The sequence below is a fragment of the Leptonotus elevatus genome, chromosome 2, assembly GCF_054856555.1.
Source record: "Leptonotus elevatus isolate MCC_2025b chromosome 2, RoL_Lele_1.0, whole genome shotgun sequence".
Classification (NCBI taxonomy): domain Eukaryota; kingdom Metazoa; phylum Chordata; class Actinopteri; order Syngnathiformes; family Syngnathidae; genus Leptonotus; species Leptonotus elevatus.
In genome coordinates, this window is record NC_141240.1 from 20,506,614 (window position 1) to 20,530,257 (window position 23,644).

The 23,644-nt window shown below is 40.5% G+C and overlaps 4 protein-coding genes across 9 annotated transcripts in view; 2 read left to right on the forward strand and 2 right to left on the reverse strand.

Annotated features, from left to right (window-relative positions):
• Positions 1-509: 509 nt before the first annotated feature.
• Positions 510-13,396, reverse strand: LOC147178793 (gap junction alpha-3 protein-like). Its single transcript, XM_086069445.1, has 5 exons — positions 13,098-13,396; positions 10,620-10,681; positions 7,719-7,807; positions 7,031-7,581; positions 510-4,913 (listed from the first exon to the last, which is right to left on the reverse strand). Exons 3-5 carry the CDS (start codon positions 7,785-7,787, stop codon positions 4,130-4,132), a joined length of 1,404 nt encoding a protein of 467 aa, XP_085925571.1. The 5' UTR covers positions 7,788-7,807; positions 10,620-10,681; positions 13,098-13,396; the 3' UTR covers positions 510-4,129.
• Positions 13,397-14,586: 1,190 nt separating this feature from the next.
• sap18 (Sin3A associated protein 18) lies at positions 14,587-16,744 on the forward strand. The gene is made up of 4 exons (XM_086069114.1): positions 14,587-14,768; positions 15,739-15,848; positions 16,264-16,386; positions 16,465-16,744. The coding sequence occupies exons 1-4, from the start codon at positions 14,697-14,699 to the stop codon at positions 16,619-16,621; spliced, it is 462 nt and encodes a 153-aa protein (XP_085925240.1). The 5' UTR covers positions 14,587-14,696; the 3' UTR covers positions 16,622-16,744.
• A 610-nt stretch (positions 16,745-17,354) lies between these two features.
• On the forward strand, positions 17,355-20,593 carry rtraf (RNA transcription, translation and transport factor). The gene is made up of 8 exons (XM_086067354.1): positions 17,355-17,549; positions 18,205-18,329; positions 18,550-18,649; positions 18,963-19,040; positions 19,130-19,218; positions 19,299-19,367; positions 20,044-20,092; positions 20,189-20,593. Exons 1-8 carry the CDS (start codon positions 17,387-17,389, stop codon positions 20,341-20,343), a joined length of 828 nt encoding a protein of 275 aa, XP_085923480.1. The 5' UTR covers positions 17,355-17,386; the 3' UTR covers positions 20,344-20,593.
• The window catches only part of nid2a (nidogen 2a (osteonidogen)), a 53,265-nt gene continuing 50,201 nt past the window's right edge, over positions 20,581-23,644 (reverse strand). For all 6 annotated transcript variants that reach the window (XM_086067351.1, XM_086067350.1, XM_086067348.1 and 3 more), the window contains 2 exons: positions 23,439-23,551; positions 20,581-21,109 (listed from right to left, as the gene is read on the reverse strand). In XM_086067351.1, coding sequence (XP_085923477.1) covers positions 21,099-21,109; positions 23,439-23,551 — 124 coding nt within the window. In that variant the 3' untranslated portion in view covers positions 20,581-21,098. The remainder of the gene's footprint in view (positions 21,110-23,438; positions 23,552-23,644) is intronic.

A 23,644-nucleotide genomic window follows, 5' to 3' on the forward strand; every position in this document is an offset into this window, starting at 1 on the left:
TACGATATATTCTTTGTAGACTTGCATGTTTTTGAAATGTGATTGGAAGTCATTATAACTGAGAAAAGAAAACCCAAGCTAGCATGGAGAAAACATCCAAGGCAAAATTCCAATTGTTCAACAATAACAGTTGTAGTACCACTGCAATTTACAACTCGGCCAGAAATGCGTGTGAATTGAGATTTTGTTTGAAATAGCAACGCAAGTATTGAGGAACGTGAGACTTTAACTTAAACTGTACATCACATCAACCTACATTGGTAAATGTTGAAGAATGAGCTCAACATTCAGTATCAAGAGTCCAGAGGTCATGCTGGCGTTAGCAAGCATTCAAGGCCCTTTCACTCCCTCCACACTTTTTGTTCAATTAAAATCCCTGTGACTTTCACGAACAATAAAGGGAGTGCTGGCGTCAGCACGGCTTCACACTCGCGCACAGACACACATATGCACACCAAACCGTTTGATCCACGCATAATGTAAACCGCCGACAAACGAAGCAGACGGGCAACGGTACAAAATAAGTTTATTGAGTAACACTTTTTTTTTTCTTCCCACATCTGAGGTAAATGAACATTTACATCAACATGCTCTTCAACAAAAACGTATATCGAAAGACTTTCTCTCACTCACACACAAACACGCACACACAGTGTGGATTAAAAGCAGGGTTTGCCCCTACTAACGTTTTTTGTCGTGGAAGTCCCTCAGGCACGTGTGTTTAAGCTGGAAGTCTCTTGATCCATACACATAACAACAAAATAAGAACAGTCACTTTAGATGAATTTCTCCATCATTGCAAATTTCATTTCTAAATTCTTCTAAGACAATCCTTTGTGTTTGTATTAGCATCATCATACCCTAATTATAGCGGGCTACAAAGTCAATGTGCAATCCTTTATTAAAGGTTAGAAAACAGCTTGCTAACATTTAGTAAAATGAGCCCAGTTTAGAGACAAACAGTATGTCTTTTTTGGTTGAATTGTAATTTTCAAAGTGCTGGAAGAACAGAATCTTGTGGTTTCATTCACTGTTGGGGGAGACGGCTTCACGTCATTCTCAACCACGATGATCTCTTAATTTAAAAGAGAGAGATGGCTAGCCAGTTGGCTAGCTGGATATCTCATCTCATTGTGTACAGTGTTGCGAGTGAAACTGTGTGAGACAGGCAGGAATTCATGAGAGGGACAGGAAAATAATAAAAATCCACATGGGATATCTGGTAAAAAAACAAACACACAAAAAGATATTATCCCCCGGCCCCCACCCCCGAAACCAAAAAGTCACAATGATAATCTACGGCTAGTCTAGAAAATGAAACCCATCCTATACAGAACAGCTAGAAGGAAGTCAACAGTTCTGTAACACACTGCAAACACAAGCATGAGAAAGAAAATGTACAACAAGTCCTCCAACCAAAACAGCCAATTTGGGTTTGGAGATGCTCAGCTACGTCGCTCCATTTTGAACAGTTGCTTTTATGACCTACACTTTGACCTTTGGAGATGTTTGTTTGTTTCCAAGGTCCGCTTACTGTGAATAGTGAAAAATCTCCAAACAGAACCAGAAACCTTAGATTATTTTTTTTTATTCTGCATCACACGCTGAGTGACCTATAATAGCCTCTACTCCTTATATATTTATACTGTATACATATTTATATTTGACCCTGATGTAACAGCAGAGATGTGTTTGTGTCAACACTGAAACGATATTAATGAACACATACACACAAATCCAACACACCCATGTGGGGCCGTCCAGCTCCATCATGATCAATAAAACAAAGTGCAAACCCGTCTTCGTGTCTCTCCCAGCAAAGACACAAAAGACAAATATGAAGAAGCCATGCTGCTGCCTCTACGCTCCCAAACTTACAAATGAGTCCAATTTGCATCATCATCATTATCATTACTACAACTTCTCTGTCAAATTGTGGGTTAAGTATGCATGTATGAAAATAGAAGAATTTAAGTCTTTCCACTGGATAATCGACTAAAGCTGTGGACACATTTTATTTACACACAATTATTTATTTGTAACATTTGAACTTCTTTTTTTTAGAAGCGGGAAAAAAAGTGAGCGTTTATTGTTCTTGCAAGGTGTGTCAGAAAAGGTCCAGGACTGGTATCACAGAAGATATATTTCAAACCCAACCTACAAACTAGGAGTTTTCCACTTAAATATGGGCCCGGCGATCAACCAGCTTGTCTACAAAAGGATTCCGCGTGTGAGAGAAGAGGTCAGAGTTGTGGCAGGACACCTCGCGCCTGCTCACAAAGCCCCGAGCATCTGACAGTTCCTTGCCCAGAATATATTTTTTAAATGACCAATGCATATCCGAAGCAATGTGCATCATAAGTCTGTGTGGAGGCGAGTTAGACGTGCAAAAAAGGCGCCGTTGTGGGGGTGAACACAACTGACCCCAGTAATCAAAACGTCGCTGCTCATTCCCTTTAAATGTTTCACCCTCACATCTCACATGGAGACATCTCAGTGCTGAAAAGGACGCAGAGATCTGGAGCATTGTCAGTAGCTTGAATTCGACATCTGACACCTATGAGCTCAGAATCTATCTGCCTGTGCCCTGATCAAATTCACCAAAATGGCGTTACACTACCTGCGCCACTATTTAGACATGGTCCAAGCATCAGGATATGCCAGAATTTCCGTAAGCAGAGTCTATAAAAATAGAACGCTTGCAAGATTTCATTAAAAGGGAAAACTCATCATTTGTATTTTGTATTTAAAATAGATTTTGTGACACCAGTCCTGGAACTTTTTTGACACACCTCATATTGCATGCCCAGGATAATCAGTCAGGATAAACTTTAAGAGACATTTGAGAACATTTAAGAGGGGGCAGAGACTTAAAATTGGCTCGATTATCGGTATGTATGTAGCCTATTAGCTTGTTTTAGCTTAGCGCCAGCTAATATAGAGTCTAGCATGTGTGTTGTGCTTATATGGATGGTCAAGAAATTTGTGGTGGGTTCACAAAGGAACTGCTTTTGATATTAAGGCAGATGTGAAAGAAAGATTTCGCGTTGATTACAAATAGGTCAAATCTGGTGATTGTGAAGTTTTAGCCAGCAGGGGGCAGCAGGATGTAGGAATAGCACACAGGCCCAACAAATTCGTATTGCAAACAACAACAAAAATCCCTCACATTTGTGTGGAGAACTTAATGCTAATTATGTGAACCTCCCTCGGCAACACAGCTAGCTGAAAGCTAACATAACGATACCGCAGTAACAGGCTCTACAATAAGGGGATTTTTTTTGCGCTTTTTTGTTACGTAATCATTCACATTCATTATATCAAATGCGGTAGCACGTTCGCGTTAAACGTTAAGACAAATAACCTGGCAAAGGCTACAGATGTGCCATGCCAACATTCACTATGACATTTTGAATGTGAAGCTCACATCTGTCCCATGTTTTCTGCGCTGTATTACTTTTTCAAAAATTTGAGAAGAGATTATACAAAGGAGACCCTGATCTTTTAATTTTTTAATTTTTTATGTTGGGAATATTTAAATAACCCTTCCAGAAGAAAATACAGTATAGACCAGATTTGTATCTCCTCTTCCTCTTTTTTTTTACCTAACTCTGAAGCTTATAGTTACCTCCGCCAAGGAGGTTCCTAGTTAGCAGTAGTGCACAAAAATTATTCAACTGATTTCCACAGGACCTTGTGTAGGGGTGGCCAAGGAAGAACGCATTAAATAGCGCATATCTGGATAAAGGTGCACATTTTTCTTCAGACATTTTCAGTATCGGAGGTGGACAGTGAACCCCTTATGTTTGTAATTACCGATACATGCCGCAAGATGGCCGCGAAGCACTATTTTTGTCTAAATGAAAATCCTCAACTCACTTCTACATAGTTCTTTGGCACTGACATACCACAAGATAACGTGAAGTCATCAAATCTAATAAATTTTTGAATAGGTGTGGCTTCACTGTAGGACCGTTAGGCCTTGGCGGAGGTCAGCTCTGAGTGCCATTTTGGAAGTAAATGTTCAAAGTCATGTCCAGACTTTTGCTGGAGTTTGTCTCTTTGTGTCGTTGCTGATGATTGATGGGCACCTTGCCTATTAGTTTGGATTTTGCTCACGTCGCCGTGGTTACACAGCCAAATCGTCAGGCCGAGCCCTGGCGCCGCTGCTCTCGCTCACCCGTCTCGGCTTGTGCATGTCGGGGGGCTGATGCATCTCCGCTTTGGTCACCACGGTGAAGTTGTCACTCGGCATCGCTTTCTCCTCACTTGCCAAAGCCTCCTCCAGTGAGAGGAGGTAGAGGCGAGCGTGGCAAGGGAGCGTGGGAAAAGTGGAGTGTTGCGACTCCGGCGGGGAGGCTATAATGGTCTCCTCCGGATGGGAGGAGGAGGAGGAGATTCGAGGCGAGGGAGGAGGGTAAGAGCCGGGGGAGTTTTTCCCATCGGCATCCTGCAGCTCCAACGCCATGTTGCTCCAGTTCTGCTTCTCTTCCGTCAGCTGTCTGTGGACTCCGCCGTAAAAGGAAGCGGGCAGCGACTGTAACAGGAGGTCATCGGGGTGGAACAACGTGCGGTCCATCTTGACCGAACCCGTGGCCATATCAGGACTTAAGGAGATCGCCTCGGCGGGACTGTCGGCGCCCCCCTCGGCCCCGCTGCCCCCCACCACACTCACGCTGGCGTACGTCGGCAAACAGTCGAGCGCCGGTGGACTGACCTCCTCGGGAAGGGTCTTGGCGTCTCCGGCTCGTACTCCGCCCAGCAGCAGGGACTCGTTGTCGGCGACAAACTCATTAGTGACGCTCTGCTTGACTTTCTTCCAGCCCAGGTGGTAGATCTCCAGCAGGTTGAGGACCAAAGAAACGCACGCCACCGCCAGCATGAAGATGATAAATATCGTTTTTTCAGTCGGCCTGCAGAAACACATGGTGAAGAACAGTAATTAGGGCACAGGGAAAAATTGACAAAAATCATGTAACCATCGTTAGATTTATATTTTTAGCTATACTATACAACAGTGATTGGCAACCGGTGTTTTGGGGCACGTTAGTGTGCCTTGAGAGCTCATCAGGTGTGCCACGGGAAACTGCCCAGTCTCCCTTAATTCATAGGTGTCAAACTCCGGTCCTGGAGGGCCGCAGTCCTGCAGGTTTTGGATGTTTCCCTTCTCCAACACAGCTGATATGTGATCAGCTCATCAGCAAGCTCTGCATAAGCCTGATAACGATCCTGCTGATTGGAATCAGCTTGTGTTGGAAGAGGGAAACCGCCAAAACCTAACACATACAGTAGCCTACATTTATAATCAAAAGACTCATTGACAAAAAAAAAACAAAAAAAAACATTGTTGCGCACATACCTTGATTCAGTTTACATTTGGTACCGTAAGGAACCAAAATGCAAAACTCGTTTTTCTTTTGTGTAAACATGAATAGATTTACAGTGTTGAATTGAATTGCCTTCAATTAACTTGTTTTTCTACTTCTCCTGCAGTGCACTGGGGGGCGTAGGAATGAGACGCAATGTATACAAGTAATTGGGATCTGTGCTAAAAAATGGCTGGGACTTACCAAATTTTCTATATTTTGTTTAAAAATGTTATAGATTGTGTTGAATGAAAGAAAGAGCTGTTTTTATTTACTTAAATATTACCACAAAAAAAGGACAAAAATAGCAGCATAAATGGACCCAAATAAAAATCTGCGATAGAATGAATCCGCAATAAGTGAACCGCAAAGTAGTGAGGGACTACTGTATTGGGTTTTTTTTAGGAAAGTGCAACATCAATCGTTTGACTTAAGACTGTTTAAAAGCTGCTGGAAGCACTTTTTTTTTTTTTAATGAGCCAAAACATCAGAAACTGAGCTGCACTGTGTTTGTTTACAGACTAGGTGTGAGGCAAAAGCCCGAGTTATATTTATTGTTCTGTATCTAATATGTAATATGCCCAAATATTTATTATCTTTTTTTTATTATCTTTTTTTTTTTTTTATCGGGTGGAATCCTTCTATGTCTGAATTCCCCCCTTTCATTATTGCCACGGTTACCTTGAAAAAATAATGTGATTACTAATTACGTCTTCAAAAAATTATTCTGTTACTTGGTAAAAGTAACTCAGTTGTATTACAAGCTACTTTATTAGTTCCATTCAACAGCTGCGTAAGGCACAAGGATACATGTTATCAGAGGCTACTAGCCAGGGTTGTTCAATAACACTTTATCGTACCACTCGCTACACTAACGTAACACCTGATTTAGCATAGCATGCTAACTTAGCACATAACAGCCTACTGTTGGTACGACACACTGACTTATATATTCATATACTGTATAAGTCCGTGGTGCGCACAGACTGCTAACTAACACACAAAATGGCAAAATTAACTAAATTCTCATGGAAATACATCATGGACAACGAGTCTTGTGTCCACATTGGAGGACATTAATCGTCTTTGTTCAGCTGTTTTTTGTTTGTTTGTGTTTCACTGTAGCATTAGCACGTGTCCTGCTGGTAAAGTCCAGAAAGTAAAAACCCTGCCACAGTTTGGCTGCAGCCACAGCCCACAGGTGCTTCGACTCAGCCGAGCTCGTTTGCCTGCCAGTTGAGTAGAAGCACCTGTGGCTAAAGCCAGACTTTGGCAGGGTTTTTACTTTGTGGACCTGAATTTCCCATCTCTGCTCATTGCCTGTATGTCTTCCTGCTGCTTGCTTTTTAAAATAATGTACTTCAGAAAGCTGAAGTGCCGTGACTCCTCTTGGGCGAATGACCCTCACCACAGTGGTAAGAACACATAGGCTACGTAGGCTAGCGTTCATCTGATTATGAGTTTGGAAATAGATTACAGTACATGTTACTGAAAAACATGGTCATATTAGGGTAACGCGTGGCATTGCTGATTACTTTTACAAATTATTGCTACATAGCAATTTGCTAAGGTTTGATTATCAGAGAGTACGGAAGGTTGATGTTTCAAAAACTGTAGCTACACAAGCAAACATCCTTACAGTAGGTTTTTATGAAAAAACTAACCTGGATATAAAGCAGTCCACAGTGTTGGGACAGGGCCAGCGGCGGCACTTATAGAGCGGCTTCAAGTGGAATCCGTAGAGGAAGTACTGTCCCAGGATGAAGCCCACCTCAAACAGGGTCTTGAAAATGATGTTGAAGATGTAGGTCCTCAATAACGCCCCGCGGATCCGGATTTTGCCGTGCTCGTCGCGGATTGGCGGCTTCGGCTTCTTCCAACCGCCTCCTCCATCGCCATTGCGGTAGAGGGGGTCGTGGTCCTCCAGGTGCCGACCCAACTTCCTGTTCTCGTCTTCCCGCTCCCTCCTCTTCTCCTCCATGCGCACAATGTGCAGCACGTGTCCCAGGTAGATCAGGGTCGGCGTGGACACGAAGATGATCTGCAGCACCCAGAAGCGCATGTGGGAGATGGGAAAGGCCTCGTCGTAGCAAACGTTCTCGCAACCGGGCTGCTGCGTGTTGCAAGTGAAGTCGGACTGCTCGTCACCCCACACTTCTTCAGCCGCTGCGCCCAGCACCAAGATACGGAAGATGAAGAGGACGGTCAGCCAAACCTTAGGGAGGGAGGACCACAAGGTATCAGGAACACAGAACAAGCAAGGAAGGACATATTTGGATGTGTCACATGAAGTGAAGTGATAAGAATTTTGAAGAGAGAACACAGAACGGTCCTGAGTCATCAATCGGTTACCTTTCCTATCACAGTGGAGTGTTCCTGAGCGTTCTCCAGCAGTCGCCCCAGAAAGCTCCAGTCACCCATGCTTCACTCGCTTTTTTAACCTGGACAGAAATTAGTCCGTAGTAAGCATATTGGATAGTGGTTCAACAAAGTCAGATTGTTTGAATCAACGCTCTGAAAAAGTGTTACCAAACATCGCTAGTCCAGGCACATTCATGTGACGATGCTACAGAAATATACGGCCGGTTATTTACTGATTAGCATAGCGTGTTGAGGCTAATATCGCTCAGAAGCAAGTTATCAATTCAACAGTACACAATGCCACATATCCGCGGCACGGAAGATATTGCAGAGGTGGGAGTAAGTCACAATGTGCGTGTTGCGAGTAAGGCAAGCAAGTCCAAAGTTACTGTGGAAAAAATCCAACATGTCAACAAATGACATTGACGTGATCTTTTTTTTTCAAAGTGCTTTTAAAACTATAAAAGCAAAATTATTTAGAGTATAAAATAAAATGTTTATATCCTCATATTATAAAAAATGCATTATGTCAAATGTGTTTCTTCTTTTCTAACATGCCTGTTTACAGCTACAACACTAAACGTGATAATAAATATATAGAAATATGTTTTATACGGGATTACATTTATGTAATCACCAGATTTCAAAATCACATAGCCTATGTTGTCTAATGTTATCTTTGTGTGTTTTGTACGTTGTCACTCTGTGACGTTCAGCACATTACACTGCATTAGCTTACAGGCGTTTCTGCCACATCAAATATGGCGGACGCGCTCGCGTAACGTAGCAACTGACTCAAAGGGGCATCTATGTCATGCCTAAGGTGATGCATTCACAAACATTTTTCTAATGGTAAAGTTGACAGTTTCAATCTCCATATTGCTATCATCTTAATGTCTTATCACTGCAGTGCAAAACTGAGTTCATATTCAAGCGACCGAATACTGTAGCTAAATTGCGAAGTTAGCTTACATTCTTCAAGTTAGATGTCATCGTTGGAGTGTCGTTTGTCTTGTCTTGACAGGTTTGATCAAAAACATCATCTTTGAATGCTAAATTCAAATGTCATCATTTTAAGATGACCTCTGCTGATGGTTGAGAGAAATGCTAGCTAGGTGTTTCCTGGGCATTTTCTTATTTTGTTTACAATAAAGTTTATTGTCAGTTTATTGTCTGTTTTTTCCCCAGTTAATTGTCTGTCTTTACACTGGTACAGGAGGGCATTTGAAAGATTTCACTGACGCCTGACGTGATGATTTAAGGCTGCTAGCTAGGTTGCTAGCATTAGCGGGAGCCTTTTTAGATGGGCGTGTTTGTGTCTCATTTGGAAAGCATGTTGGGCACGCTCTAGTAGTACACGAGAGGATCTCTGCCCAAGTACATTTCAGGTGTATTGCAATTTTGAGTTTGTTACATTTGAATGAAATCTTTAAGAACAGTTTGTGTTAAACATTTATTTAGCTAGAAATCACTTTGTTTCTGCAATATGTTAATTTTAAACTTCATTATGTTACAGTGGCTTACAATGATATTACATGTATTTTTTTTTTAAGTAGGCTACTACGTACTTAGGTTATTAGTTTGCCTTCTGTACTCCTGTTTTTACTTTTTACACCAAATGTTTCTGAAACTGTGTGGACGAGTGGAATTAAATGCATTTTTGTTTGTGTTATCATTGATCAGGGTTATGCAATAATTACTTGAGTGACACTTTGTGAAGGGGTGCTACTTGATTTTATATTAGGCAACCAACTTACACGATAGTCGAGATTCAAAACACCTCGCTCTAGTAGAAACCAGCCAAGTTAATGACTAGATACCCTAAAATAGAGATCCTGACGTCACGTGACTTTCTCTGAACACGCCCCCCTGCGGCAGGAAAGTAGCGGCGCAGCATCTACAACGGTGAAGCGGGCAAAAACTAGCGTTTATCCGTCCACTTTCCACCCAAGCGCATTGACTGTCACTTTGATGAAAAGGAGATGATATGCATGCGCGAGGTGGACATGTCGGATTGGCGATGAAGTGTCAGCTCGTGCTTTTCTACAACTCGGCGACGCTGCTATGCGGAATTACCTCCTATCTTGCTGGTGAGTACTTTCAAATCTGATCATACAAAAGCTCTACAAATTTGTACATTAAAGTCTTGCAGTGTTATTTATGTACGTTAGCAACTTAGCAGCTAATTCGTCTGCGGCCGCCGTCATTTATGGTGTTGGTCAGTTATTAAATTCAGCTGTGTAATATCTATTAAACCGTAGCGGCACAAATGAACGAAACAAATTATTTCCACAATATTTGCGTGTGGTAACAGTTAGCATCTGCTGATTTAGCCACTATGTACAAATTGTAACATTGGCTACGCATTGATTCCTCTTTTTGGTAGCTTGGAGCATGCTAGATCCTTCTTTTTTTTTTGGGCCTCTTCTCGTTGTGGCAGCTGTCAATCATTGTTAAAGTGTGGCGTTTGCCCTTTACTCAAAGTGGCAGACGCGTTTCCCCATGCTGCCAAAATGGTTGCACTAACGGCCATTTTGGGATGCGTGACGTCAACGTCCGGATCTCTACTGACACTTATTAAACTGGATTCAGAAAATGTTGACGTTTTAGAGTCTTGCAAATTGCAATACTGTGTTATGTTTTTGGAGTTAAGATTTTGGAATGGCAGAGTATAGAATTGATCATATCGAAACGGTAAAGCAAGACGAGGGTATTTATGAAGATGTACAATGCAGTGTTGGTCAAAATTGGAATTTTTTACCATCTTGGTTTATCAGTGCAAAGGAATTGGTTGTGGAATTTTGCCCCAAATCAACTGCCTCTCTTTGAGATCAACAAGTTCAGGCATGTTTGGAAGCAGCCGAATACGGCTATAAAACAAGCAAAACTTACTAAAATATCGTCGCGTTGCCAGTAATAAATCCATGGACTAGAAAGCAGAAGAAAAAGGATATCTGCAAGGAGAAAAGAAAGTATACACAATCAGTTCATTTGCGTACAAACTAAATTCCAAATATTCTTTCAAATCAAACATCGGCGACTGCGTAAGTGTGGGAATCGGGTCTTTACATTTCATTTGGCGAACAATTCACCAATTAACAGAAATGCGTACTAACTTCAAATCAACTTTATACACCAGACTTGACATGTGATCATTTGCAAGAATTTGTGCGTGTGCGCGCGCCGCAGGGCTGGCCGGCCGCTGGACAATGGCTGGCCATCTGTGGGAAGTGAATGAGTGGATAACAGGTTGTCCCTGTTGAATGCTGGACTCATCACATCCCAGGAATGCTGAGGAGGGCAAATGTTTGCCTGGGATCAACTGATATTCACAAACACACGCACGCACGCACACACACACACTTACAGTAGCCTACTCTACTACAGTATGTCTAATCCACCAAATTGTCAGAGGTTGACCAAGGCTTCCACAATATATTTTGTTTATACAGTGCATTTTTGCTGCTTGTTAGTCAGCAAGACTGCACAAAAGCGACAAATGGCAGTTTCAGGAATAATGCGTGAATCTTGATGACAAAATATGAAGAATCAGATAATGCAAGAATGAAAGGTTACATGAAATCATATGAATTAAATTATTTTAAGAGGTTTGGTAAAAGACAAATTAAGAGGAGCCTGAAAAAAAATAAAATTTAAATAAAGGCAATACAAGTTCACATATAAATCCACATCAGATGATGCAAATATATCAGTGCATACGGGTGTCTGTTATTTAAAAGCCTACTCTTAAATGTTTTATTTATTTTTTAAACATTTGCCACCGATTGTGAGTGATTTGCATACGGACATGTACATGATGTGTTCACGTGACGAAATGCCACCCGCCCTGACGCACAATAGAGAAGCTGCCAGATGGACATTGTCCCAGCCGTGCCGTGCGCTATTGATGGCGCAGAGGTCTTTGTGCTCAAACAGTCAAACGGTTAACTCTTGGCCGACTGTTTGCCCCCCCCCCCCCCAAAAAAAAACACGCACACCAACAAAAAAATATTAAAAAATGAATTGAAGATAAGCAGCTGACCTCTCATTTTAACATTCGGTTCAACTTCGACTCACGTGGAGGTAGCGCACGTGCACGTGTGTTCGGATCAGGTCCATGTTAAAGGGTGGATGTAAACATGACAAGATTTTAGATGAAGAAGTTTGCATACATAAAGATATGTACAAAATGGTATGGCGTTGCACAAAGTACAATCTCATATTTAGTGGTAAACTAACGAATGTTTATGACATGACTCATGATATATATTTTGTGCAATATAAGATGATACGATACATATATATATATATATATATATATATATATATATATATATATATATATATATATATATATATATATATATATATATATATATATATATATATATATATATGTCGTGCGATACGATTCAAGGGCGGTTTATTTTGTGGAATCGAATTCTGTTCGATTCCATGGGATCACAAATTGATTTGGAATGGTTTGCAATGAGTTTCTTGTTTTCATTTTACAATATGAATGAACTTATATAACTTATAGTATACCATAACTCTGACATTTCCTTCTAAGATATATTTCAAAGTGAAACAATTCGATTCCACTCGATTCAATGTACAATCACATATTTTTAAATCAAAACTGAAAATTCAAATTGTTTTGTAATATATATATATATATATATATATATACATATATATATATATATATATATATATATATATATATATATATATATATATATATATATATATATATATATATATATATATATATATATATATAAAGACGATTCAATACTGTTTTCAATAAATGGGTTGTGAAAGGAGTCAAGGATGGTTCAGTTTGAAGGTGTAACGATTTGGTTCCATTTGACATGGTACCGCTCAGTCTGAGAGAGTTTGATGCAATGCGGATGCACTCATATCGCACCCACACCTCTAATAATAATAATAATAAATAAATAAATAAATAATAATATAAATATATATGGAGATTAGAAGTGATATAGATCTGTTTTCTGATTTTTATGAGAATTTTTTTCTGCTTCATATGACTTGATTTGTAAAAGTTTTTTTTTGTTGTTTAAACAATCTTTGAAGTCTAAATAAAAAACTGGGCCGGAAAAGTTGCTTGATTATTTTACTTTTTGTCACGATTATCATAAAAACTTTGTTGTGTGTCACCTTTGAATGGTTTTCACTCAGTCTATTCGCAATTATTCAACTCTTCTTCTAAGAGCTTGTGCAAAGTAACCCAAATCGATGTTTTCCATCACCATGACCAAATAAGTGAGTCAACATGGGATATGCTGGGTGACCACCCCACCCTCCACCCTCCCACTTTGAACAAGAGCATCACTTTGCACCCACCTTCTTCCCACTCTCCTCCGAGCACATCTGCCCAAGCGAGTCTTCTCCAATCCTTCTTCTCCCTCAGGTGGGTAGGAGGCGACCACTCGTGGAGTAGGGGTGATGAGCAGTGGGGATGGGGGGTGGGGAGTGGGGTGGGGGGCACAAAGAGAGAGAGAGAGACTGGCTGAAAGAGCAAGGGAGAGTTTAAGTGAAACAAAAGAAGGAATGAAGCAAGTCCAGTGCGAAGAAGGCGCGTGTGGAACGACGAGTCCCACCAAGGCCAAGCGCAGCGGCTGCGTCCCGCGTGGCCAAGGCCATCCGCCTCTGTCACATAGTGTGCCCCCGCGTAGGGGGTGCACGGGGTGGTGGGGGCTGTGGGGGGGCGGCGGGGGTTTAGTGTTGTGTGTGGCTAAGGGTGGGTGGCATGTGTGGTGCTGTGTAGGAGGGCGGAGTGAGTCCAAGCATGTGTGCGCCCACATTTTTTTTTTTTTTTGCTTAAGCTTTTTGAAATGAATACGAAGTCTACCAAAAATCACTACTCTTCTTTTTTTCTATTTCAAGTAGGATTCTGACTGATTTTCCAATTCAAATCGGTTTTGTTTACATCATATTAAGTTAGCTAACCTGGAGAAAGACTTTTTGTTGTTGTTGTTGAATTAGTCACAACATCAATACAGTCATATATATTCACTTATTTGTGTCTGGGCCTTGGGTGTGCTGGTCTGGAGCCTTTCCCAGCTTTCTTGGGGAGAGAGGTGGGGTAAACCCTGAACTGGTCGCCAGCCAATGGCAGAGCAAGACAAACAACCATTCACACTCACAGTCACACCCATGGACAATTTAGTCTTCAATTATCTACCATGCATGTTTTGAGAATGTGGGAGGAAAGCAAAGAAAACCCACGGAGACTCGGGGAGAACATGCAAGCTCCACATGGGAGGGAAGGCCGGAGACCAGAATCAAACCCCGACCGTCACACACGACAGTGCCGCCCATCATACTTATATACATTTGTTATTATGTTTAAATGTTATATGTAAATAGTATTTTTCTACCAAAATGTATTGTCACTTTTGCACTATATTTTTATTGTAAATAAATGTATCATCATATGTGAATCATCCCCCCCCCCCATGCTTTTGTCATTGACTAACTGTTCCAAAAGGACAATGCACTGTAGTGTCATCATTCAATTTGCATACATTTTCCATTTCCACTCCATGATTAGTAATAAGGATGCTACTTTAAAATCTCTAACTTACTGAATACAATAATTGATAACTACATAAATGTGAACGCCAGTACGATTTCTTGAAAAAACAAAACACATTGCTTTCACGCTGCCTTGGTCTTCTCAATAAGACGGTAATGACTGTCACAACATGGCTGCCGCTCTGACGCATTGACTGAGGGAGCGGACACAGCCACCGATGTATCTATAGTTGTCTGTGAAAATGACGACTCCGAAACAGCAGAGGGCGCAAAGTCGCCAATTAGAAAACGGAAACAGTGTCGCCGGCTTTGTTCCGCGCATAGCTTTGCGACGAATCCATCCAAACAAGGCGCTGGAAAGTGCCGATAAACTGCACAAACTAAGCAGTTTAAACGAATCGAGCAATGGCTCTTGAATCGCGTATAACACAGGAAGAAATCAAGAAGGAGACAGAAAAGCCGATCGACAGAGAAAAGGTATGTCGTGCAGCGCATGGGCGACTCGCGTTAGCTGTTAGCACAAAGCTAACAAATGTGCTTTGCTCTGTAACTGAGTTTATTTCAAATCTCGGGATACGTCAAGCGTGTTATTCGTGTTCAAAATCGTATTCTTTTTTTCCCCCACGATCAATTGCAATATGCAGTATAAATCTATTATAGAGTTTGGATAAAGCAGCGCTTTTAACGCAATAGTTATATTTGCAATGACTAGCGACTTGCCATCTAGCGTTTTGAATGGTTCTGAGTCAACCTATACCCAGTCTTTTATCTTTCATGTTCACTGTGCTAATAAAAACAACCACAAGACTGCATATTCTCCGTTGGACTGTTTACTGGACGCCAGAAAGATCGATCACACAGCTGTGGAGCCTTTTCTGCTGAATGCGGAAGAAGGTCTAATATGTCCAAAATGTGTTTTATTATTATAATGTCTTGGGTGGGCGGCTCTGCCAATCCCATGTGGCAATGTGTGTGACCCGATGGTCTAACTGGTTTCAACTAGGTATATGTGCCAGAGTGCAAATAGAGCTAGGAAGATGCTGAGACACGGTGACAGCAACACAACGGGCTCGAGCAAGTCATGTATCTAATCATATACTCCAAAGAGGCCTAATCTTCAAGTTACTTTGCCATGAATTGTCAACAACTTATGCACCGTTAACTTTGTATCATTTGCCACCAAATTAGTCGTTTTGTCAACATGATTGGTGTACTTACTGTCTATAAATTGTAAGGGTTGATGCTAAATGAAATGGTTGTGATGAAAGATTTTTCAGGTATTTCAAATGATCTTGCCCTACTAGCATGTAGACATACTTAATGTACATTTTATTTTCCAAATGATTTCCTCTATTTTAGGATAAAGGGTTTCTGGAAATATGTCTCCCAAAATGTAATATTTTAATAATGATGTTGACACAGTTGTATACACTTGTGTCTGTTACAGACTTGTCCCCTTCTCCTGCGAGTTTTCACCACCAACAATGGTCGACACCACCGGCAAGATGAATTTGCCCGTGGCAATGTTCCCTCCAGTGAGCTGCAGATATACACATGGTGAGACTGCACTTATTAGTTAACAAAAAAAAAGAAGAAAAAAAGCTTAAATAATTCAATTAATTATAAACGTTGAAAGCAAGATCTTTGCAGAATTTTTTTTTTTTACTCTGCGAGCCAGGAGGGAAGAGTCTATTAAGGACAGAGAATATCTAAAGTTTGAGAAAATTTCACATTTAACAAAGAAAGTGTAATGTGTGCTGCAACAGCACATCTACAATTGATGTTAGCTAATACAATGTAAAGTATATCACGCCACCCATGTCACTCACCGGGCCATTCTTCTACTGCAAGTCATCCGTAACCTCAAAATGGTGTTATGACAAGTAATGCAACTTTTTCCAATGCAAAAATGGCAAGGTTGGTACAGCCAGTACACTTTGACACCTTGTTCTAATGTGATTCTTTGTTCCAGGATGGACGCTACTCTGCGGGAGCTGACCAGCCTCGTGAAGGAAGTGTATCCAGAGGCCAGGAAAAAAGGAACCCATTTCAGTTTTGCCATCGTCTACCTTGACCTTCGTGGGAAAATGTATCGGTTAGTGCCACAGCACCACCTGATATGTTAGCTTGCCTTTGTGCTAAAAATTTCCCTTTCCCACCCCTCATCCTTTAGCTTTAAAGACATTGGCGATACGGTGTCTGGCAAGAAGTGTGCCGACGACTCCATGACGCTGCAGTCTCAGCGCTTCCAGATTGGAGACTATCTGGACATTGCCATCACGCCTCCCAACAGAGCCCAACCACTTGGACCACGCATGAGGCCATTTTGAGCGAATACTTTCTTGACAAATACGCAAACCCCCCCATTGGTATTGTTGATTTTGTTTTGTTTAATTTTTTTTCCTTATCTTGTACAATATAATGTTCAATAAACGTTTTCCTTGCCTTTTGAATTTTGTTGTTTATTCCTCTGGTGTTAGTAAAAAAAAAATTATACAAGTATGTGGGACGGAATGCACGGACTCTGAAAAAACAATACAATACGTGTTTGGCATTGACTGTGTTTTAATTAAAAAAAATTTTTATATAGATATATATCTATATATATATACGGTTAGTTCTTGTTTAACTAGCATGTCAGCTAACTAGGTTACATACTCTTGTAAAAAAAAAAAAGTTAACGTTAGCATTGGTTTGCACCCATGTTACTGGTATTAGAGTATTACTAAAATGTGTATACAAATTCAATTTAACATTGATTGTGTAGGATTTATTCAGCAATAAAAGTTTTCCAGGTGTCTCAATAAAGCAGTTGTGGCAAAATGTGACACAACTTTAGGTGTACTATGACACCCCCTTTTTTTAACCATAAAAAAATGAAATAAACGGTCTATTTTTTAAACCATCAAAAAGGAAATAAACGTTTGTTTATTTTTCAAAAATAGTGCTGTATGACCCATCAAGATTTTCAGAGTTTCAGTGCACCACCAAGTTGCGGTGGTGGCGGTAATGCACAATTAAACTGGTTTGCCAACGACCAATACACACCACAGAAGAAGAAGACGGAAGCTGCAACGGGACAGCCGGCCTTGCGCATGCGTGCCTTCGTCAACAGACCGCAAGAAGCATTAGATATAAAACGTGACAATCGCTTTTGTTTAGTTTTTTACTTTAGAAGTCTGACGCCACACATAACAATGTTTAGGAGAAAATTAACCGCCTTAGACTACCATAGTCCGGATGGATTCGACTGTGCAGGTAAGACAAACTCGACAATTCATCGCTCGAGTAAGAAGACTGTCTCGCTATAGTGACGTTTTCCCTTCACTATAACATTTTTGCTCACTAGCATATTGTTACTTGTTAGTGGGACTAAACTGTGGACTGTTTGACAACTGCGTGCTGCAAGTACTTCTAGTTAAATACAATTAGCACTTCACTTGTAGTACATGGCAGTAGCCCGTAGATGTCAACTAGTACAGTACACTGTTTTACCTCTCTAGTAGACATGCAGTTGTTCTACTTGTGCGCACTAGTTTGCAGAAATGTCATGCAGTTGCGGAAAAAATACGGCCTAATTTTGTAATGTGTATAAAAATAAAATACAAAATAACGCAGGGTGTGGGGGTTAAAAATGGGCCCTAAATGATTAGTAATGCACTAGTATTGTGCAGATGTCAACTACTAGTACACTATTTTGCCTCACCGTGAACATGTACAGTAGTTGTAACACAAATGCGCTCTTGTCATTTTCCTAGTGCACAGAATTGTCCATGTGCTACATACATGCACTTTGTCCTCACTCGTATGGACATGAATAAACATTCAAACAGCTTGCCTTTGTAGTACGCTTGAATCCAAGCACACCACACAGTGCTTCAAAACATTCACATCACGGATGTCTTTTCCCCAGATGAGACCCAGTTCAGGAACTTTGTAGTGTGGCTGGAGGACCAGAAGATTCGACACTACAAGATTGAAGACCGAGGCAACCTGCGAAACATCCCCAGCTCGGACTGGCCCAAAGCGTACCAGAAGGTGAGTTTGTCCAAGAGCTGCATCTTAAATTACGAAACAGTATATATTCATGTAGATCTTCTTTGCATTGTGCTGGAGTTTGTTTTTCATTTTGCTACTCACGTGTAGCTAAATTCAACACAGCTACAGTATCTGACCTCATAGATTTCTGGTCAGAAAAATAAATAAATATGCATGCATGAACCACAACATGTTCATTCATTGGATTATTTTGGTGCAGTATTTGCAGGACGTCAACTGTCCGTTTGGAGCGCCTGAGCGAGCGGAGGCAGTTGACTGGCTGCTGGGCTTGGCTGTGCGATACGAATATGGAGACAATGGTAGGAGGGCAACAGACTTTTGTGTTTTGTCATGCAGTGGTTGGTCATTAGATGGTGCCATAAGAAAAAAGGATGACTGTATTTTGTCAGAACATTACTGTACATGATGATCCCATTGATGACACCAGCTCTTACAAAAAATATTTAATGCGTTGGGTGTGATTTTAGAATCAACCAAAAACCTATATAAAATATTTTTATTTAAATATAATGGCTATTAGTTATATGCTGCTTTTCTTTAATATTCATTGTCAGACCAGTCCCCATTCACGTTTTGTGAATAGTGTATGATTGGGTTTTTGTCTCCCCCTAGTGGACAAGTACAGAAACTGTCCACCACTGGCCTCCAGCGATAGCAAGGCGATGTCAGACCCGCTCCTCAATCTCGACAGTAAGCATCACAACAGCACACTTGTTGCCCTTTCTCCAAACGTTGTTGTGGGTGAACCGAGGCTCTTGCGATGTTTTTGTGTGACCCAGGCGACTCGCCAGATTTCAAAGCGGGCGTGCTCGCCCTGGCCAACATCCTCAAGATACAGCGGCATGACGATTACCTGGTGATGCTCAAGGTGAGATTGAATGCGCTCGCCACTCGATTTCATTTAATTGAATGTGATCTTTTTTTCTTTTTTTTTTGTCCACCTGAAAGGCCATTCGTATCCTCATCCAAGAACGGCTTTCACCAGAGGCCATCGCTAAAGCGAGCAATAGCAGAGAGGTAAGCATGGAAAGCCATGAAGCTTTTTCTTCTTTTTTTTTAAATTGAGTTTTATCCTCATCCAACGCTAAAGAGCATTCACGCATTATTTTGGTCAAAAAGTTATTATTCTGCTGTTTGCCACGCTTCTTCCACATTTCTCAGTAGATTCAAACCATTTTAACTTGAGATTTCAGGATCCGTCAGTAATTACTTTCCACATTCTGAAACACCCGTTTTCCTAGAATTCCAAATTTTCCATTCCAAAAACATCCAATTGAGACGTTTAAGAAAAAGTTTTACCGTTACAAGTTCAAACAGCTCAACTCTTTACACGTTCGCGAAATTACACATTTTTCATAGCAAATATCTCAAATTGAAAACAAATTTTTTAACCGATTCAAAGCATTCCAAATTCAAACTGTTCAGTTTTTTTCAGCTCATCGTGGGAACTGTTGTCACACATTCCCAACATTCCAATTTCTACAATAAAACCCCCCAAATATTTTTACATATTTATCTCCTTCCCTATTATCTGACTTATCCAAAACATTCCAACATTTAAGTCTCAAATTCCACATGTCAACAATTCATTTATCAGCAATCCAGTTGAGCTTTTCATTCACAATTTCACAATGTTTACTTTGCGCTTGAATTGCTACGGCAGTAAGTAAATGTCTTCTCTCCGTGCGTTCAGGGTGTCCCAGTATCCTTAGACAAGCACATCTTGGGTTTTGATACTGGTGGTGAGTATCTTTATTTTTGCCAGCATTGAAGACATCGCATGCTTTTTATGTTTGCTTGGAGGAACGTAGGTCACATTTTTTCTGTCTCCTCGCTAGATGCCACGCTGAACGAAGCCGCTCAAATCCTGCGTCTGCTGCACATCGAGGAGCTGCGGGAGCTTCAGACCAGGATCAACGAAGCCATCGTAGCAGTCCAAGCCGTCATTGCCGACCCAAAAACAGACCACAGGCTGGGCAAGGTCGGCAGATAAAGGCCACGAGGAAGTTGTGGTGGGACTGCAGTTATGTGAAAGCTTGTGGTTTGACACCGTTTTTCTTCTATGTGACTCTTTTTTGTGCACATTTCTATTTTCCATTTTACAAAGACTTTGTTTAAAATTGATGCAGCCATTTGTTCTGATTTAGAAAATGGCACTAATTTGCTTCTTGTTACCCATTTGTGTGCTTCCACAGAGCTGTAAATTAAAAAAAAAATTCTAATAAATGAGTCCAGTACCAAAACACATTTTAATGTTATAAATATCACATTTTATAAAGAGAGAGAAAAATCAGGAGGTGGACTATTAGTGGTGCAGGGAAATGTTGGCATACATTGAGCTGCTGCATTCTGACACACAATGGAGGGAAGCCTTAATGATTGTAATCTGATTACATTCCTCAGTTTGGATGGCTGGTTCCACATGTTTCCTGTCTTCATGCTAAGCTAAATCGAGTTCTTAAAATGTTTAATGTGATATTACTCTTAGGCTTTGGAGACTACAAAAACAAACTTGCATTAAAAAAAAAATCAGTAGAAAAAAAATGAACGAGGTACAAAACAAATGTACAAAACATTTAACGTGCGGTTATATCTTGGAGGGGAGGGGGGGGGGTGATCCACAGGAAGCCGCGTCCCTTTGGGAGCGACCTTTTCCTCCGAAGGACACCGGGAGGGCTCGTCACACACCTGGTTCAAAATGGCCCCAGAACTTTAGCACCAAAGGACCTCGTGGCTGCCATTCTGCTGCTAATGATTCCCTGACGCACACAAAACAACATTTTAGCAAAAAGTTTGAAAGGAGGCTTTGCCATTTTTCACAAGATGCCAGATTTGATACCCATCACATTTGCAAGGGGACATCAAAAACTCACTAACAAACTGGTTTTAAAAGGAAAAGTCAACACAAAAATGCAGCCCCACTAGTGTAAACACGCTATCCTCATTAATATTTTGTTTGAAGAATACGAGTTGAGCTGCAAAATCCATTCCATCTCAGGGGGCGGCCATTTTGCCACTTGCTATCTACTGAAAACACAATCTCAGTTGCTCAGGGCTGGGGGAGGGAAAAAAGTGTTTGACACAGTTGTTCAATTAAAAAAAATATGTGTTCAATCAATCAGGAAACGACCAATCGGCTCACCTGTCTTCTGAAGTTGAGCCGTGATTGGTTGTTGCTTGCGCTGCTATTTACTGAGGCTGGATAATATGCGTTCCCAGTGGCTATCATGACTATGCACTTTTACCCGTGTGGATTTGGTCAGATACTTGAGAGAGGTAAGGTTTAGCTACCTGAGGCTACTTTCGCATCTTGCTAGCAATGTTAAAACTGAAAACGGAATCGCCTGACATGACTTACATTCATCTGACAAATTGTTGCGAGGCTGTAAAGCGACCTAAACAACATCCCGAACAAGCGACACCCAACCACTTGAGTCACGCGCGTGGAGCAATAACAGCTTTTAAAGCCGTGCAGTGCGTTTCAAAGCTGTCATCGTGCTCACAATTACACTGCGCAACTTCTTTGAAGTAGTCTGCTGTTATTACAGCTTTAGCCAGTGTTAAAAGTATACATGACATTGTGCGAGTGTGTCAGGGTTGGGGGGGGTTTTAAGGTGGCGAGTTACTACTTTGGGAACAATCCTGTGTTTAGAGTGAGACTTTGTACTTTACAGGTGTGACATCAGCGGATGCATTCTTTCTTTTCATGGACTACAAGCAACATTAATCTTGCGATGTTTCGTCACTGGATGACACACCTGGGATGACATTGAATTAGTCATGTATCATTATCGGTACCCTGAAGACAAAAACTGACAGTGGTAGACGAGGTTCATTGTAACTGGCAAATTGTTACAGAACAGTTAATTCACTTAACTCATTCACTGCCATAAATTCATAAAGTATATATATATAATATAATATAATATATATAATTAAAAATTAGGGGCAAGAGGCGATAACTTTTTAAAAATTGTAATTAATCGCATGACTAGTTAACTCACGATTAATTAAAAAAAAAATTAATCTGTTCTAAATGTACAATGAAACAATTCTAGGTTTTCGTACTGTTAACAAAAGTGGGAAAAAATGTTAAACTAATAAAAAATTGTTAAAATAAATTTTTGACGTTTATAGCCGCCAATGGCAGTGAAAAACATTTTTTGAAGAGAAAAAATTATTAAAAATTCAGGCCGTTGGGCGATTAAAGTTTTTAATCGTAATTAATCGCATGACTTCACTAGTTAACTTGCGATTAATCACAAATTTCATATCTGTTCTAAATGTACAATAAAAAAAATTGTTAAACTAATAAAAATAGTTAAAATGATTTTTTGACGTTTATAGCCGTCAATGGCAGTGAATGAGTTAATTTGTCTGAAAATTATGACAGTAGAGTGATGCTTTCAAATACGAGTTAAATACATTTTCCCATTTGAAATCAATGGAAATGCTTTATTTTTTAAAGAGAAAAATAGCATTCAATAATATTGCACTATATAAAACAGATAATAATGACATTATTAACTAATGAAAAATAATTAAACTATTTTTGTCCCACTTTTTGGTTCAATTAAACAGACATTGCGCTCCTCCTGCCATTTGCACATTGGCCGCCATTAGGCAGTTTAATACAGACATAAGGATATAAATGAAGATGGGTCAATCCTCAATAAGCCTCACTGAGGATAAAGAATATATGCCTGTGAGTATTGTCATACTATCTGTCCGCATGTATTTGCAAACCGGTCGTGTCCAAATATCCGTTTAAAGACCTCCACTATCGATGCTAGCTACTATCAATTCGTTTTGTAATGCGTGTTAGCATTAAGCTAAGGGACTTAAAGGCTATGCTATGCAGTTGTTTTAAACATACAATGTGGAATTTTGTTTAGTTTGACAGTCAAATGGTAATAAACAGTGTAAAGCCTCTTTTTTTTTTTTTTGAATAACAGTTCAGTCATTTTGAGTTTTTACTTGCAAAAAATTGGCAGAACGATGGCTTATACTATCTCACGGATCCAAGGTGTAAGGTCCAGCACCTTTGTACAACAAAGCATAGAACTGCGGAGGCTTATATCATCTTACCTGATAGACAGTGGGGTGTTGCTATGGCGATGCCATACAGATGAGATCTCTGGTCCGGCAAAAATTCATCAGTGAGCTTACCGCTGTCTTTGCTGACTGTGATCACACCGTCCCTGCGATGACGAGTCGAAAGCAAGCGGAGTTCGGCAACATTCATTCGATGAGCCAAGTTAATAACGGATCCAATTTTAAATAAATGAAGATGC

Bases quoted from the DNA above. Each gene is read 5' to 3' on its own strand.
- rtraf (XM_086067354.1), top strand. From the start codon at position 17,387: ATGCGTGCCTTCGTCAACAGACCGCAAGAAGCATTAGATATAAAACGT. The intron at 18,650-18,962 runs GTAGGAGGGCAA...GTCTCCCCCTAG, and splicing joins ATACGAATATGGAGACAATG to TGGACAAGTACAGAAACTGT. The intron at 19,219-19,298 runs GTGAGATTGAAT...TCCACCTGAAAG, and splicing joins ATTACCTGGTGATGCTCAAG to GCCATTCGTATCCTCATCCA.
- sap18 (XM_086069114.1), top strand. From the start codon at position 14,697: ATGGCTCTTGAATCGCGTATAACACAGGAAGAAATCAAGAAGGAGACA. The intron at 14,769-15,738 runs GTATGTCGTGCA...TGTCTGTTACAG, and splicing joins AGCCGATCGACAGAGAAAAG to ACTTGTCCCCTTCTCCTGCG. The intron at 15,849-16,263 runs GTGAGACTGCAC...TCTTTGTTCCAG, and splicing joins GAGCTGCAGATATACACATG to GATGGACGCTACTCTGCGGG.
- LOC147178793 (XM_086069445.1), bottom strand. From the start codon at position 7,787: ATGGGTGACTGGAGCTTTCTGGGGCGACTGCTGGAGAACGCTCAGGAA. The intron at 7,582-7,718 runs GTAACCGATTGA...TCCCTCCCTAAG, and splicing joins ACTCCACTGTGATAGGAAAG to GTTTGGCTGACCGTCCTCTT. The intron at 4,914-7,030 runs GTTAGTTTTTTC...GTGTTTCTGCAG, and splicing joins GTGGACTGCTTTATATCCAG to GCCGACTGAAAAAACGATAT.